The sequence below is a fragment of the Corvus moneduloides genome, unplaced genomic scaffold (assembly GCF_009650955.1).
Source record: "Corvus moneduloides isolate bCorMon1 unplaced genomic scaffold, bCorMon1.pri scaffold_102_arrow_ctg1, whole genome shotgun sequence".
In the NCBI taxonomy this organism is placed as follows: Eukaryota; Metazoa; Chordata; class Aves; order Passeriformes; family Corvidae; genus Corvus; species Corvus moneduloides.
This window is the reverse complement of record NW_022436873.1, coordinates 137,446-153,278: the sequence shown is the minus strand read 5'-3', so window position 1 is coordinate 153,278 and position 15,833 is coordinate 137,446. Positions and strand designations below refer to the sequence as shown.

At 55.5% G+C, this 15,833-nt stretch overlaps 1 protein-coding gene and 1 long non-coding RNA gene across 2 annotated transcripts in view; one reads left to right on the top strand and one right to left on the bottom strand.

Annotated features, from left to right (window-relative positions):
- Positions 1–2,029: 2,029 nt before the first annotated feature.
- LOC116438688 lies at positions 2,030–10,905 on the bottom strand. The gene is made up of 3 exons (XR_004237882.1): positions 9,468–10,905; positions 7,357–7,549; positions 2,030–3,309 (listed from the first exon to the last, which is right to left on the bottom strand). It is a non-coding gene; the product is annotated as an uncharacterized LOC116438688 (long non-coding RNA).
- Positions 10,906–12,226: 1,321 nt separating this feature from the next.
- The window catches only part of IGSF21 (immunoglobin superfamily member 21), a 51,970-nt gene continuing 48,363 nt past the window's right edge, over positions 12,227–15,833 (top strand). Inside the window, exon 1 of the mRNA XM_032097685.1 lies at positions 12,227–12,585. Within this exon, the coding sequence (XP_031953576.1) occupies positions 12,522–12,585 (64 nt within the window). The 5' untranslated portion in view covers positions 12,227–12,521. The remainder of the gene's footprint in view (positions 12,586–15,833) is intronic.

Genomic DNA, 15,833 nt, shown 5'->3' with positions numbered 1-15,833 from the left:
AAAATCCCCATTCCCAGCTTCCCGAAGTGGGGTTCCCTTGCAGGAAGACGGGATCTGCTGGAGATCTCCCACAGGAAACCCTTTGGAATGTCGAGATTTATTTGGATATCCCGGGGGGGTGGAATCCATAAATAACGGACCCAAAAATTCCAGGGATTCTCTCGAAGCTTCGAAACTTCTCCAGACCCCTGGAGAACTTCACAGCCTGGGATGAGAATATTCCCTGTTTAATTCCCCCACCAGGGATTTAAGAGGAGCAGCAGAGCCGGGGGTGCCGGAATTAAAGAGATCAAAGCAATTTGAGCCTCGTTATCTCCAAATTCCCGGGAAACTGAGGCTGAAAGCCGGGAAATCTCCCAGCAGCCAAAAGCTGGGAAAGGGGGAGGGAGGAGAAAGCAGAATTCCCAAATCCCTGCTCTGCTGACGAGGTGAAAGCGCGGAGCTGAAATCCCCGTGGAGCGTTTGGAGTGACAGAGGCTCCAACAGGGAATAATTCTGCTTGAAAGAGCCGGATTGAGATAAAAAAGGGGATTTTTCCCAAAAAAGTGCCAGCTCGGAGCTTGGCTGAGGCGCGGGAAGTTATTTTGGGAGAAAAGGCGGCTTTTAGTGTCATTCCAAGGAGTTTCATCTTCCATCGGCAAACTCTGCCCCTGGATTTTGTGCCGCCACTTGGAGCGGCCGGAATTGTTCGGATCCCACGGTTCCGCTTCATCCCGAAATTCCTGCTCGCTGCCGTGGTCCCTCCAGATCTCCGGGATGGTGTGGGAATAACATGGATGGGAAGGCTCTGGCACAGCTTCTCCAGGAATCTGGGGCTGCCCCATCCCTGGAAGTGTCCAAGGCTGGGTTGGAGCAACCCGGGATGGATTTTTGAGGTCCCTTCCAACCCAGTTCCCAGCCAACATTCCCAGTTCCCAGCCAATATTCCTGGTTCCGAGTCAAAATTCCCACTTCCCAGCCAATATTTATGGATCCCAGCCAGTATTCCCAATTCCCAGCCAATATTCCCAATTCCCAGCCAATATTCCCAGTTCCCAGCCAATATTCCTGGTTCCGAGTCAAAATTCCCACTTCCCAGCCAATATTTATGGATCCCAGCCAGTATTCCCAGTTCCCAGCCAACATTCTCAATTCCCAATAAATATTCCCACTTCCCAGCTAACATTCCGAATTCCCAGCCAAGATTCCCAATTCCCAGCCAAAATTCTCAATTCCCAGCCAACATTCCCAGTTCCAAGCCAAAATTCCCAATTCCCAGCCAATATTCCCAGCTCCCAGCCAAGATTCCCAGTTCCCAGTAAAAATTCCCAATTCCCAGCCAATATTCCCAATTCCCAGCCTAGATTCCCAGTTCCCAGTAAATATTCCCAATTCCCAGCCAACATTCCCAATTCCCAATAAATATTCCCAATTCCCAGCCACTATTCCCAGTTCCCAGGCAATATTCCCAGTTCCCAGCCAACATTCCCATTTCCTGGCCTAGATTCCCAGTTCCCAGCCTAGATTCCCAATTCCCAGTAAATATTCCCAATTCCCAGCCAAAATTCCCAGTTCCCAGCCAACATTCCCAGTTCCAAGCCAAAATTCCCAGTTCCCAGCCAATATTCCCGGTTCCCAGCCAAGATTCCCACTTCCCAGGCAACATTCCCATTTCCCAGCCAACCTTCCCAGTTCCCAGTAAACATTCCCAGTTCCCAGCTGGTATTCCCATTTCCCAGCCAACATTCCCAGTTCCCAGTAAACATTCCCAGTTTCCGGCTGGTATTCCCAGTTCCCCGTCCTGCCTGGGCACAGCTGGATGCTCCCCACGCATTCCCAAATCCCATTTTTTCCCAACCCCCCCCCGCGCTTCCCAGGCTGGAATTTCCATTTCGCTTCCCAACTAAAACCCCCAAAATCCCCGAACCCTCCCAGATCTCCTGCGGAGTGAGAATGAATTAAAAGAATTAAATGAATTAAAAGAATTAAATGAATTAAATGAATTAAATTAATTAAATTAATTAGTGGTCATTGTGTCATTAATGCCAGACTTTAATTAAATCGTGGGGGAGATAACGATTCCGGAGCTTCCCACCAGCCGAACATTCCCAGGATGGAGAAATTCCTCCTGGAACGGATCCGAGGCGAGTCCTGTCCTGCGGTGAAGCTCCAAGGCCGGACATTCCAGCCGATTTTCCACCTAAAACCGGCTCCTTCTGCCTCTTCCTCTCCTCTTTTCCAGCCTTTCGGAGCTCCCGGCTCTTTCCCGGGATCGAATCCTGGGAGATCCGGGATCTCCTCAGCTCCTTCCCATCTCTGTGCCTTGGGAAAGGTGATCCCTCGGGACGTGGAGTGGCCGGATCTGGACCGACTTCCTGGAGTCACCCATGGGATTTGCCGGGGCGGGGTGGGGGTGGCTCATTCCAGGAATTCTTTGGAATGTTGGCTGCCGGAAAAGCTTCTCATCCAGCTCACCGCATCCCTTGCTCCTGGATGGATTTGAGCTACTCCAGAGGGCTGGGAATTCTGACCCAACCCTGTTTTCCAGGTGATTTTTTGTCTGCCAACGTCTCCAAGGTCATTCCCAGGTATTCCGTGGATTTTCCACCCTTTCCCAAGTCTCTGGTTGGGATTTGCAGGTGGAGTTTGGGCCATTCCTGAAATTCCCAGGATTTCTGTGGGAAAAAGGTGCCGGTTGGATTCCTAACGAGGAGAAGGTGCTCCCAGCTGGATTTTGAGCTGGAAAATGTTGGATTTCCCTGTAATTACCGCCCTGCCCTAAAAACAGCCGCCTTCCCCCATCCCTGACATTCCCAGCCTGGCAATTCCCACCGATTCCTCCTTCGTGGACACGGAGCAGGAACTCTTCCACATCCCGATTTAATTCCAGTTCCTCGCCTCCCGCTGCCAGCACAGCCACAGAGCCGGATCGGGAACGATGAGCTCCGAGGCCTCGGGAACGGCGCCGGAATGTGGAGGGGGCAGCTCCTTCCGTGGCCTTTTCCCAAGCTCCTTCTCCTGGCAGCATTCCAAGCAAACGCCGGAGGATTTGGGATTTGCTGGGGTTTTACTTCCCTTTGATATCCAGGAATTTTCATTCGAATTCCGCCGCTCGTCTCCCGCTTTTCGCTCCGTCCTTCATCCCCGCCTCTCCCACCTGGAATGTTTCCCTCTCCGGCTTTTGGAGCTGGAAAAGCTCCTGGGAGAAGGTTTTGCTTTGAAGGAGCGGGAACATCCCGGGATAGATATTCCTGCTGGTGACTCCTCGTCCTGTTCCAATGTCCCCTGGGAGAGGGGATGTCTTCGCGGATCTCCCAAGAGCTCCGAAATCTGGGAAACAAAAGGAAAATCCTGGCTAAAAATCCCTTTCCTGCCAATTCCTCCAGGTCCTTTTCCTCCTTGGAATATCTCCCGATCCAGCCCGAGGCTGGAGGGAACGGTGGTGTGCCAGGAAAGGCCGCGGATGTGCCCGGAATTCCGAGAGACTCCGAGCTCCAGGAGGGCAAAGCCTCCTCTGAAAGGTTCCAAAACCTCTGGAAAAGCAGGATTTTCTCTTGGATGTCGGTTCCATCAAAGCCAGGGGGTCCCAACTCTCTTGGATTCATCCCAGGGGGAGCCGGGTCGGGATCTTTCCCTTCTTCCTTCTCCTTCCCACTCCTGGCTTTGATTTATTCCTGTTGGATTTGCTCAAAAGCAGGAAAAACCTGGAGCTCCAGCTCCCGTTTTTCCAAGGCTGGGAGAGGATCAGAAGCTCCAAAGTCGTTATTGACTAAATTCATGGATTTTGGAACAAATTTTATGGAAAATCACTTTTTTCCCACTTTTTACTCTGGGAAAAAAAAAGTTCCCGATTTTCCTCTGGATCCGGCTGCTCTTCCACATCCTTTAAGGTCAATTCCATCCTTTCCCATTCCTAAATTTTGGCTGCCAAGGCCACGGCTTGAGCTGTGCTGCCCCAACCCCTCCTGTCCCATTCCCGACATTCCTTGGGAATTCTGGCTCTTTTCCAAGGATTTTTAGGATCTGAACCCTGCGGGCTGCAAAATGGGGCTTCTCCCACATCGCTCCCATTCCAGGGCTGTGTTCCCATCCCCACGGATCCTATTCCGACCTTTTATAGGGATGCCGATTTTCCTTGGATTGGGGAGCTTTTGGGGCTGGAAAATTGGGAAAAGCTCCGGTGCACTCCTGCTAAAACACCAAGGAATTCTCCGGGGGGAAAACCAGGATTTATTCCTTTGGGGGAAACATTCCCAAAGCTGCCTGTCCTGGAAAAATTCCTCTCCGAAGGGCCCCCGCCAAGGCTGGATTTATTTCTCCAGCAGCAGAGCCTGGAGGAGGGGAATTCCGGACCTGAGAAATGTGGGATGGGGGAAAGATGAGGAATCGGGAGGCTGGAAAAATCCCTGGGGGAAACTTCACTGGAGAAAAGATTGGAATGTGACCGCATTTTGTGGATTTGGGATCTATTTCGTGGATTTAGGAGATATTTTGTGGATTTGGGATGTCTTTTCTGGATCTCGGATCTATTTTGCGGATCTGGGTTCCATTTTCTGGATCTAGGATGTGTTTTATGGATCTCGGATCGATTTTTTTGATTCACGATCTATTTTGAGGATTTGGGATCTATTTTGTGGATTTACGAGATATTTTGTGGATTTGGGATCTATTTTCTGGATTTAGGAGATATTTTGTGGATTTGGGATGTCTTTTCTGGATCTGGGATCTATTTTGCAGATCTGGGTTCCATTTTCTGAATTTGGGATATATTTTATGGATTTCGGATCTATTTTTTTGATTTGCGATCTATTTTGTGGATTTGGGATCTATTTTCTGAATCCGGGATATCTTTTCTGGATTTGGGATCTATTTTGCTGATCTAGGGTCCACTTTCTGGATTTGGGATCCACTTTCTGGATTTGGGAGATATTTTCTGGACCTGGAATTTATTTTCTGGATTTCGGATAGATCTTTGTGGATTTAGGGTCTATTTTCTGGATCTGGGATCTACTTTATGGATTTGGGATATATTGTCTGAGTCCGAGATGTATTTTGGGATCTATTTTGTGGATCTGGGATCCATTTTCTGGATTTGGGATTTATTTTCTGGATTTGGGATCTGTTTTCCCAATTTAGGTGTTTTCCCTTCCCGTGTGCAGTGGTTTGGATCCGTTTTCCAAGAAAATCTTCCCTGTCGCCCTCGGATCCCTTTTCCCGCCTGTTTTTTCCAGCCCCGCTTCCTCCAGCTCTTCTCCAGGTGTTCGGATGGATTCAATCCCTCATTCCAGCCTCTTCCCATCCCTCTCCTGCCCGAGGAGCAGCCATTTCCATATTTATTAAATTCCTTTCCCGGGATCCGCAATCCCCAGCTCATCCCGCTCCCAGCGCCGGGAGGTGGAGCAGGGATGGGAAGAGGGGGAAAATACGGACGGGAAAACACGCGGGAATCAGGATCTTGTTTTTCCTGCCTTATTCCCACTTTTCCTCACCCTGGAGCTGCCGGGAGCCGGAGCAGACGGAATGGGAAACTCCACGTGGGATTTTCCAGCTCCAAGGATTCCGTGCTGGGATCCAAACGCTGCTTTCTACGGACTTAATGAAGCAGGAGGTGCCCGGATTCTCCTGGAGATGGGAGCGGGATTCATCCCGCGGGAATTCCGACGTTGCCGCACGGATGTTTCACATCCCAGCTCCTGCTCCGGCTGCTCCCGCAGTGATGGGAAGGTGGAAAGATGGAAAGATGGGAAGCTGGGATCACGGGAAGGCCCTGGGATGGGAGGATCAGGGCAGGATTTGACAGCGATTCCCAAATTCCCGAGGAGCAGCGCTGAACCGACGTCTCCTCCAAAATCCTTTATCCCCATTTTCCCTGGCAAATCCCGGGAAGGATCCTCGGGGCTGAGGGGCAGTGGGATTTATCCCCTTTTCCCTCCTCCTGCTCAAAACCTGGAATTTGGCTCTGGCCTGCTCAGGCGTCCCAAATCCCCATTTTGAGGCCTTGGAGCTTTTCCTTCCTGGGAATTCTCTCTGGGAATATTCACCCACTGAGGCGCTGCTCCCAGCCCCATCCTGAGCTCCTTTTCCTTCCACGGATGGCCGGGAATTGACCGAAATGTCTCCAATTTGGGTCAAATCCAAGGATTTTTAGCTCTCCTGCTGCAGTAGCTCGGGCTGCTGGCAGCGCTTCCATAATCCACCTTTTTTATTCCAAGGAATAACGATACTCCAGGATGGGAAAATCCCACCAGACAGGAAAATCCCATTGACAACTTTGGGAATGAGCCTCAAACCCACGGATCCCTCTGGGCTGTGGAATTCCCAAAGGAAGCGGATCAATCCTCCAGGCCCTGGAATTCCCAAAGGAAGCGGAACAATCCCTCCAGGCCCTGGAATTCCCAAAGGAAGCAGATTGGCCTCTCCAGGCTCTGGAATTCCCAAAGGAAGCGGATTTATCCCTCCAGGCTCTGGAATTCCCAAAGGAAGCGGTTCGGCCCCTCCAGGCCCTGGAATTCCCAAAGGAAGTGGATCAATTCCTCCGGGCTCTGGAATTCCCAAAGGAAGCGGATTGATCCCTCCGGGTTCTGGAATTCCCAAAGGAAGCGGATTGGCCTCTCCAGGCTCTGGAATTCCCAAAGGAAGCGGAACAATCCCTCCAGGCTCTGGAATTCCCAAAGGAAGCGGATCAGCCCCCCCAGGCTCCAGAATTCCCAAAGGAAGTGGATTGATCCCTCTGGGCTCTGGAATTCCCAAAGGAAGCAGAACAATCCCTCCAGGCTCTGGAATTCCCAAAGGAAGCGGATTGATCCCTCCAGGCTCTGGAATTCTCAAAGGAAGTGGATTGATCCCTCCGGGCTGTGGATTTGGGAGGAATTCCTCAATGGGAAATTCCCAAGCCGGGAATGTGGGACGGAGCAGAATTTGGGAATCGGGGATGAGCCGTGCCGGGAGGTGCCAGCTGGGAAGGTGGGATTGTTTTTCCAGGAGTGTCAATAGCCCGGGATCCGTCCGGCGGCGTCGCTGTTTGAGCAGCCCCGGCTGTGTTTGCTCCCGAGCCTTTGGGGCGGGAAACGTGCGGAAAAGCCGCTCATCCCGGTGCCAGGCGCAGGAATCCCACCGGATCCGCTCCTGCCGCATTCCCGGTGGCTCCAGGCACCTGTCCAATCCCATCTATCCTTCCCAGCCTTGGCTCTTCCCAAGGTTTAGGGCAGGAGCAGAGGTCGGGAAGGGACGGAGGTGGAGCTGGAAAAGCTCCCACTGCCAGCGGCATTCCCAGTTTGGGAATGTTCCAGCGCTCAGGGCAGGAACCCCCTGAATTCCCAAGGAAAACCCTTTTAGGAGTGATTTTCCCATGGAAAAATGGATGCGTTGTCCTGTTACCTATGGAAATATCCAGGAAAAATCCGGGATCAGGCTCCTGGAAGCTCCAGCGTGGGCGGAGCGAGGCGCTGGACACAAAGAGGACCTGACAGGCCTTGGGAAGTGAAGGATCGGGATGGACATCCGGAAAAAAATCCCGGAGATCTCCGGGATGAGAGGGCAGCAGGGGCTGGGCTCGGGGACCTGGCGTCACCTGCAGAGGGAGAAGATTCCATGAAAAACCAGGAAAAACAAGCGGCAGGAAGGAGGAACCGGTGCAAAGCCAGGGATGCTCCCACGAAATGCCCGAAATATCCTAAAATCCCACTTTTTTGGGGGGAGCAGCTCTGGAGCAGTGCGGAGCCGTCCCCGCTTTTCCAAGGGGTTTTCCCTGTGTCCGTCTGGATGGGAGAGGATTCCATGGGGTGGATTTGGGGCCGGCAAATGCTCCAAGGGGTTTTTCCCATTGTCCCGAGCCTCAGTCAGGTTTTTTCGGGATTTGCACTGGAAATTTCCCCTGTGGAAGTGGCCCTGAGCATGAAATGAGGAGATTATGGAGTTTTTGGGAATTTTGTGGAATTTTTTTGATTTTCTGGGAATTTTTGGGAATTTTGGGGAATTTTTGGGAATTTTTAGTGCCAGCGCTGCAGAACCAGGCTTGGGATTCCCCATCCTTCCCGTCCATCCCAAAAATTCCACACCCAGGCACCGATCCCATTTTATCCCTAAACATTCCCAAAGCAGCGCTTCCAACCCTTCTTCCCAAAAAACCAACCCCCTGTTCCCATCCGACCTCCTGGATCCCTGCAGGATAAATCGGGATTATTCCTGAGTCCCCAAATCGGTGTTGAAATCCCAAATCCCGTGGAAATCCCAAATCCACTTCTCTCATCCGGGCAGGAATTTTGAGGCTCAGCTCTGACTCCTCCTCATCCCTCACGTTCTTTGGAATAGGGAATTCTTCCCCCCTTTTCCCACTTTTTTTCCAGGCTTCTCCATGCCAAAGCCACCAGAGAACCGCCTCGATCCCAAAAAATCCCGTGGGAATTCACGGGCAGCTCCGACCTGGCTCCGACTCCATCCTTCACCCCCTCAATTCCAAGGAAATTCCCGTTAAAATTCCAAATTCATTTCGAGCCTCGAGTTTTCCCTTCTTTCCCCTCCCAATTCCCCAGTTTTTCCCAGCTCCTGGGATTTTTCTGGAAGCTGGAGCTCAGCTCCGGGAGTACGGGGATATTCCTGCCCTTTCCTCGCTCCCACTCTTGGATTTTCCTGCTGCCTTTCCCGGTTTTTGGTCACCGGTGGATTTTCCATCCCAATCCTCCCATTTCTTTGGTTCCCAGACCCCATTCCAGGAGGGATTGCCCTGCTCAAAAATCCCTGGAATTTATCCGAGGAGATGCTCCATCCAAACTTCCCCCACCCCGGGATTCATTTCCCAGGGCGATGCTCCAGAATAAATTCCCAGTTATTCCAAATTTGGCACTTTCTCCTTAAATTTGGGACTTTCTCCCGAAAATTCGGGATTTCCTCCCTAAATTTGGGATTTAACCCCCCAAATTCGGGTATTTCTCCCTAAATCTGGGACTTTCTCCCTAAATTTGGGATTTCCACCTCCAATTTGGGATTTTCTCCTTAAATTTGGGATTTTCTTACCCAGTTTGGGACTTTCTCCATAAATCTGGGACTTTACCCCCAAAATTTGGGATTTTCTCCCTAAATTTGGGATTTTACCCCCTAAATCCGGGATTTTCTCCTTAAATTTGGGATTTTCTTACCCAGTTTGGGACTTTCTCCTCCAGTTTGGGGCTTTCTCCCTGAAGCTGGGATTTCCTCCCAAAATTTGGGACTTTCTCCCCAAAATTCAGGATTTCCTCCCAAAATTTGGGACTTTCTCCCCACAGTTCAGGATTTCCTCCCTAAATCTGGGGCTTTCTCCCTGAATTTGGGACTTTCTCCCAAAATTCGGGACTTCTTCCCTGAATTCAGGGTTTTCTTCTCTAATTTGGGATTTAGCACCTGGATTTGTTCTGGAAAGGTCGGGAAAAAAGAACCAAACTGGGAAATTCTCCCTTCGGGAGCCTTTTTTTGGCCCAAATTCCCATGGCCGAGGGCGGGTGGAGGAGACTCACCCGGAATGCGCTGCCCTGGATTCCGGTGCTCCCAAAGGACTGCAGGAATCAGGTTTGCACCTGGTTTTCCAGGCCGGATCAATCCCTCGGGAATCTGGGAAGGACGGGAGGGCGCCAGCTCCATCCGAAAACAGGGATTGGTTTTTTTAGGGAGGGAAGGGATCCGGCTTTGCAAGGGGCAGCGGGAAAATCCTTCTTTATGAAAACATTGGGAATAATCGCCCCGGTGGATGCGCCCGGATGAGGCAGGAACATCATTCCCGCCCTTCCCGAGGCCGGGAATTCCCTGGGGCATTCCAAGGGAGCTCTCACCAGCCATTGGATTCACAGGGAATTAAAAGCCGGGAGAAATCGGAGCGAGCCGGACACGGATCCCCCCATTTCCGTCGCTCCCTGTCTCCTCGATGTCCCGGGAGCCGCCTGATGGGCCGGGAGCTGCTCCCGGGATTTGCCCGCGGAATCTGGAGGCTGCCAAGGAAGCTTTGCCTTCGGATCACAAATCCGGCTCGCAGCGTTCCGAGTTATTCCCGTTTATCTTTCTCCCACTGGATCGTGGCTCCGGGCAGAGGTTGTGCAGCCAGGGCTGAAATTCCCATTGGGAAGGAGTGGAAATGTGGGAATTTTTGAAATCCTGGTTTCGTTTTGTTTTCCAAGGAGGCATCGGAGCCGCGAAATCTTTGGGAAAGAATTCCCAACTTCCCTAAAATCCTCCCTTGCCTCATCCAGGGGTCACTCCCATCCAATGGGAGCTTTCAACCATGGAAAAAGCCCTCGGCTAAGGAAAGCGGGAATGCTGGGAAAGCTGAATTTTGGGAATGTGGAGGTTACGGTTTTCCCATGGAAAAATAGATGGGAAGAGCCAGACTTTGGGCTGGGAAAAAGTCCTGGATTGGGTCATCCTGCAACGATGGATTTGGGAATTTTTGACTCCTGGTGTTTCGGTTTTTCATGGAAAACTCCTCGTGAGGGGGGAAATGGAGGAGCTGGAGTGGGACACCGGGGTTTGGGTTGGTTTTGTCCCGGATTTCCGGGCACTGAGGGATGGGTGACTCCAAAACTTTGTCCTGGTGTTTTTTCCCCGAACAAAAAAGGATCCTGGGGTGGGATTTTGGGGGGTTTTCCATGGAATTGGCTTTCGGGGGGATGGGGAACAGCCGGAATTCCAGCCTGGTAACACCAGTCTGATCCAAACTGGTGGGATTTGATTCCCAAAAATCCTCCCTGACAGGAACCAGGCTCTGCTGGATCCATGCAAACCCCATCCAGTTAAATCCATGAATTGCTGGAATTCCTGGGTTTTCCTTTCCTTCTCCCCCTGCCTCCAATCCTGTGGGAAAATCCTGTATCCCAACCTGCCCTGTATCCCACATCCCTGTGGGTCCCTGCTCCTGGATCCTGGATCCTGCATCCCATATCCCAGCCCTGCATCCCAACCCTACATCCCAATCCCTCCTGCATCCCACATCCCAATCCTGGATCCCACATCCCGATCCCACATCCCAATCCTGAATCCCACATCCCAACCCTGCATCCCACATCCCAACCCCTCCTGCATCCCACATCCCAATCCCACATCCCAACCCTGCATCCCACATCCCAATCCTGAATCGCACATCCCAACCCTGCATCCCAATCCTGCATCCCATATCCCAACCCTGCATCCCACATCCCAACCCTGCATCCCACATCCCAATCCCACATCCCAATCCCATATCCCAACCCTGCATCCCAATCCTGCATCCCACATCCCAACCCTGCATCCCACATCCCAACCCTGCATCCCGCATCCCAATCCCACATCCCAACCCTGCATCCCAACCCTGCATCCCACATCCCAACCCTGCATCCCACATCCCAACCCTGCATCCCAACCCTGCATCCCACATCCCAACCCTGCATCCCGCATCCCAATCCCACATCCCAATCCTGCATCCCACATCCCAATCCTGAATCGCACATCCCAACCCTGCATCCCAACCCTGCATCCCACATCCCAACCCTGCATCCCGCATCCCAATCCCACATCCCAATCCCATATCCCAACCCTGCATCCCAACCCCTCCTGCATCCCATATCCCAACCCTGCATCCCACATCCCAACCCTGCATCCCACATCCCAATCCCACATCCCAATCCTGGACCCCACATCCCAATCCCACATCCCAACCCTGCATCCCACATCCCAACCCTGCATCCCACATCCCAATCCCACATCCCAATCCTGGACCCCACATCCCAATCCCACATCCCAGCCCCTCCTGCATCCATGTTCCCCCCTCACCCCCGTGTCCCCATTCCTGTCACCCCTCTGCCCTTCCCCTGCTCCTTCCACCCCCTCAGCTCCCAGTGCCCCCCCCCACTCCCCCAAAATCCATCCCTGCATCCTCCCCAAAATCCATCCCTGGATCCCCCCCAAAATCCATCCCTGGATCCCCCTCCTCCCCCAAAATCCATCCCTGGATCCCCCCCAAAATCCATCCCTGCAACCCCCCCAAAATCCATCCCTGGATCCCCCCCAAAATCCATCCCTGGATCCCCCTCCTCCCCCAAAATCCATCCCTGCATCCCCCCTCAATCCATCCCCCCTGGATCCCCCCTCAATCCACGCCCCCCCCGGATCCATCCCCCCGCATCCCTCCGTGATTCCCCCCCCGCTCCTTCCCCCCCCAATCCCTCCCCCCTCTCTCCTCCCCGCCCCCCGCTCCATCCCGCCCCCCTCAGCCCCTCCCGGGGGCCGGGCCGGGGGCGGGCTCAGCCCGGGGGGGGCCGGGGGCGGCCGCTCAGCCCCGCTCGGCTCCGGCTGCTCCAAATCGGCTTAAGGGCGGCAGCGGCGGCGGCGGCGGAGCTGCGGCACCGGGGGGCAGCGCCGGACAGGGCCGAGCCCCCTCCCCGGACCGAACCGAGCCGAGCGCCGTCCACTCTCGGACCGAGCCGAGCCCCCTCCCGGACCGAACCGAGCCCCCTCCCGGACCGGGCCGAGCCCCCTCCCCGTGCCCAGCGATGCCCGCCCGCCCCCCGGCGCGGGGGCCCCGCTGAGCCCCCTCCGCGGGCACCATGCGCACCATGAGCCCCCTGCCCCTCTGCCTCCTGCTCGGGCACCTGCGGCACCTGGCTCTGGGTGAGTGTCACCCCCCGAGGGGACAGGGACCCCCCGGGCCCGCGGGAGGGATGGGGTGACCCCCGCACCGGAGTTGGGCGCCCCCGCCCTGGGGTTTGGGGTGAGGGGGGAGGGGGGGGCGCCCATGGAGAGGAGAATGGGTTTGGAGCGGGGAATTGGGGTTGGTTACTGGGACACGCGGTCTGGGGGCGGTATTGGGGCACCCCCTAACCGGGCACTGGTGTGGGATCTGTTATTGGGGCACCCCATAACCCGGCACTGGTGTGGGATCTGTTATTGGGGCACCCCATAACCGGGCACTGGTGTGGGATCTGTTATTGGGGCACCCCATAACCCGGCACTGGTGTGGGATCCGTTATGGGGGCACCCCATAACCCGGCACTGGTGTGGGATCCGTTATGGGGGCACCCCATAACCCGGCACTGGTGTGGGATCCGTTATGGGGGCACCCCATAACCCGGCACTGGTGTGGGATCCGTTATGGGGGCACCCCATAACCCGGCACTGGTGTGGGATCCGTTATTGGGGCACCCCATAACCGGGCACTGGTGTGGGAGCTGTTATTGGGGCACCCCATAACCCGGCACTGGTGTGGGATCTGTTATTGGGGCACCCCATAACCCGGCACTGGTGTGGGATCCGTTATTGGGGCACCCCATAACCGGGCACTGGTGTGGGAGCTGTTATTGGGGCACCCCATAACCGGGCACGGGTGTGGGATCCGTTATGGGGGCACCCCATAACCCGGCACTGGTGTGGGATCCGTTATGGGGGCACCCCATAACCCGGCACTGGTGTGGGAGCTGTTATTGGGGCACCCCATAACCCGGCACGGGTGTGGGATCCGTTATTGGGGCACCCCATAACCGGGCACTGGTGTGGGAGCTGCTATTGGGGCACCCCATAACCCGGCACTGGTGTGGGATCTGTTATTGGGGCACCCCATAACCCGGCACTGGTGTGGGATCTGTTATTGGGGCACCCCATAACCGGGCACTGGTGTGGGATCTGTTATTGGGGCACCCCATAACCCGGCACTGGTGTGGGATCTGTTATTGGGGCACCCCATAACCCGGCACTGGTGTGGGATCCGTTATTGGGGCACCCCATAACCGGGCACTGGTGTGGGAGCTGTTATTGGGGCACCCCATAACCGGGCACGGGTGTGGGATCCGTTATGGGGGCACCCCATAACCCGGCACTGGTGTGGGAGCTGTTATTGGGGCACCCCATAACCCGGCACGGGTGTGGGATCCGTTATGGGGGCACCCCATAACCCGGCACTGGTGTGGGATCTGTTATTGGGGCACCCCATAACCCGGCACTGGTGTGGGATCCGTTATTGGGGTACCCCATAACCGGGCACTGGTGTGGGAGCTGCTATTGGGGCACCCCATAACCCGGCACTGGTGTGGGATCTGTTATTGGGGCACCCCATAACCGGGCACTGGTGTGGGATCCGTTATTGGGGCACCCCATAACCCGGCACTGGTGTGGGAGCTGCTATTGGGGCACCCCATAACCCGGCACTGGTGTGGGATCCGTTATTGGGGCACCCCATAACCGGGCACTGGTGTGGGAGCTGCTATTGGGGCACCCCCTAACCGGGCACTGGTGTGGGATCTGTTATTGGGGCACCCCATAACCGGGCACTGGTGTGGGATCTGTTATTGGGGCACCCCATAACCGGGCACTGGTGTGGGATCTGTTAATGGGGCGCCGTTAATGGGGCGCCGTTAATGGGGTGTCGTTAATGGGGCGCCTGCTTTGCACCCAGCAATGGGGCGCTGGGGGACCCCGGGAGAGGCCGGGGGGTCTCATCCATGGGGCCACCCCCGTGTCCCCTTTTCCCGCTTCTCCCGGGCTCCGGCTGCGAATCCCAGCCCTGCTCCAGACGGGGGTGGGGGGGGTGGAATCTGTGCTCTGGGGACCCCCACGAGCTCAGTTTTGGGGGGGTCGCAGCCCCTCCTGCTCCTTTGGGACCCCCAAACCCCGAGCAGGGAGCAGCATCCCCCAAATCCCCGCTGCGCTGGGGGATTGCAGCTGCCCGAGATCCCAAAAAAACCACCCCGGGACTCCTCTCCGCTCCCCACCGCAGCCCCAAACCCGCGGCTCCGGGGAGGGGAAAACACCCGGGGAGGGAAACTTTCCCCTCCTCTCATCCCACAGCCTCAGGAGCAGCCGTGGAATTGTATTCCATGTCCATTTGAGGCCAATTCCCTCCTTTTTTCCCCCCAAATCCCCGCTCGGGGGTCTCAGGTGGCCGCTCCTTCCCGAGCCCCGGCTGCTCCCGGGAAACCGGGAGCTTTTCCAGCCTCCGGGAGCTGGAGGCGCGAGCGGAGCCTGCTCGGCATCTCCCATTTTTTTTTTTTTTTTGGGTTTTTAATGGACTTTTTCCTCTCCGGGAAGCGCCGGCAGCCGCTGCAGGGCGCGGGGCGGGGGAGCCTCTGCTCTGCGGGGCCGGCGCCACACAAAGGAGCCGATTCTTCCCCGGCTGCTCCCGCTCCGTCCCTCCGGGATCTCCGAGCAGGAGCCCAGCCTGGATTTGGGCTCTGGCAAGAATTCCCCGCATCCCTCTTTGCCTTTCCCGCTGGGATTTGGGTCCTGCCGGGCTGCGGCTGCTGCTCCGAGCCCACCCCTCCCCCCCCCCCCCCTTTCATCCCGAGCATCCCCCACGATCCCAGCATCGGGAATAAAACCCGCTCGGGAAAAGGAGGGGAGGGGAGGGGGGGAACTTGTGCCAAACGCAGCCCCGGCTCCCTCCCCTCCCCGCTCTCCTCCGCCGCCGTTTTAAGGTCACGGACAGACAATTTCCAAGGAACAACGCATCCCCCCGGCTTTTCCGTAGCTCCAGCTGTCTGTCACTGGCGCAGGGATCATTTTTCCTGCCTCTCTCCTGCTTTTTTCTCGCCGCGGATCGGGCGGTTGCTCTCGTGCTGTTGATTCCGGAGCGGAGAAATCTCTGTTTGTGGGGTGGGGGGTTTTTTTGGGCGGGGGAGGGGGGGAAATGGGATCAAAGTTGGTTCGTGGAGGGGCTGGAGGAGCTCGGGGAGCCCGGAGGGGTTGCGGGTGATGAAGTGATGGATGTGGCGCCGGGAATTGCTTGGATTTGGACATCCAGGAGCTGGATTTGGGCTCTCAAACCCCACAGGAACTTCGCGGCTTTGCTGGATCCCGAGGATCCGCCGTGTTCAGCACCTCCTTCCCTATGGAGGCCGCCCCTGCCCGTGCTCTTTTTGGGATTCCAA